The sequence below is a fragment of the Cariama cristata genome, unplaced genomic scaffold (genome assembly GCF_000690535.1).
Source record: "Cariama cristata isolate BGI_N322 unplaced genomic scaffold, ASM69053v1 scaffold31237, whole genome shotgun sequence".
Lineage (NCBI taxonomy): Eukaryota > Metazoa > Chordata > Aves > Cariamiformes > Cariamidae > Cariama > Cariama cristata.
Window position 1 is genome coordinate 2,103 of NW_009626515.1, and position 976 is coordinate 3,078.

Below are 976 nucleotides of genomic sequence, written 5' to 3' on the forward strand. Positions count from 1 at the left end.
GGGGTACTTGCCCTCCTGCCGTAGCAGCTGCTCCAGCACCACTGGGCTCCCGATGTTGATGTTCTCGTAATGCCCGAAGGTTGACTTCCAGATAGGGCCATAAATGCGCCGGGACATCAGCTGCGATGTACCAGGGCCCATCAGGGTGAATGGGATGGGGCCAGCACTGGGGCTGGATCAGTCCCTCCCTGCCCTGGTGCTGCCCTGCACGTATCCAGCATGCTCTGCACCCATCCCAGGGACCCCTCAGCATGAGCTGGGCCCAAGCACCCGCCTCTGACTTCCCAAGCTGGCACCATCCTTGAAGTGCTTTGCAGGTGGCCTGGGCTGGTGTCCCCAGGCACGTGCCCTCTGCCAGCACTACCCACACCAGGCACTGACCGCCAGCACAGGCTGGCACATCCCTCACCCTCCCCAGAGATGCACAGCGAGTCCGGCTGATCTTTTGGGGAAGCAACGCTAAGAGGGGACAGCAGGGACAGGGACAACTGCCAAGTACAGGGCTCTGCTGAGATTCAGGGCCATTGCAGCGGCTGGGGGGAGGGGCCAACCCCGGCTGCTCCCAGTAGGCCCAAAAAGACAACAGTCCCTGCGTGGGTCCTTGAACCCACCACCCGATTAAGTGTGGTTAATGATCAGCAGTGGGAGGGCAGTGCCAGGCTGGGCCAGGACTGGGCTGCTCCCAGGTCAGGCTGCCAGCCCTGGGGCATGGCCCTGGGGCCATGGGCTCACAAGCCAGCTCGGGGACATCCACCAGCATCAACCCTGCTCTGGGCTCTGCTGGCTGCAGCTCTCTCATCAGCTGCACCCAAGGGTGCCATGCCTGCCTCCCTGCTGGGGAGCACTGTGAACCCCTAGTGCATCCCTTGGGGGCAGTCAGGCACCCCTTTGCAAGTGGATCTGCACAGGGCCATGTCCAAGGGGTGCTTTCCATCCCACCCAGGCACTGCCAGAGCCCCTGCGGAGCGGGACCAAG

At 63.4% G+C, this 976-nt stretch overlaps 1 protein-coding gene across 1 annotated transcript in view; it reads right to left on the reverse strand.

Annotated features, from left to right (window-relative positions):
- LOC104164669 (sterol 26-hydroxylase, mitochondrial-like) overlaps window positions 1-141 on the reverse strand; it is a gene marked incomplete at its 3' end in the record, with an annotated part of 2,239 nt that extends 2,098 nt beyond the window's left edge. Inside the window, exon 1 of the mRNA XM_009704066.1 lies at window positions 8-141. Within this exon, the coding sequence (XP_009702368.1) occupies window positions 8-141 (134 nt within the window). The remainder of the gene's footprint in view (window positions 1-7) is intronic.
- Between the last annotated feature and the right edge of the window lie 835 nt (window positions 142-976).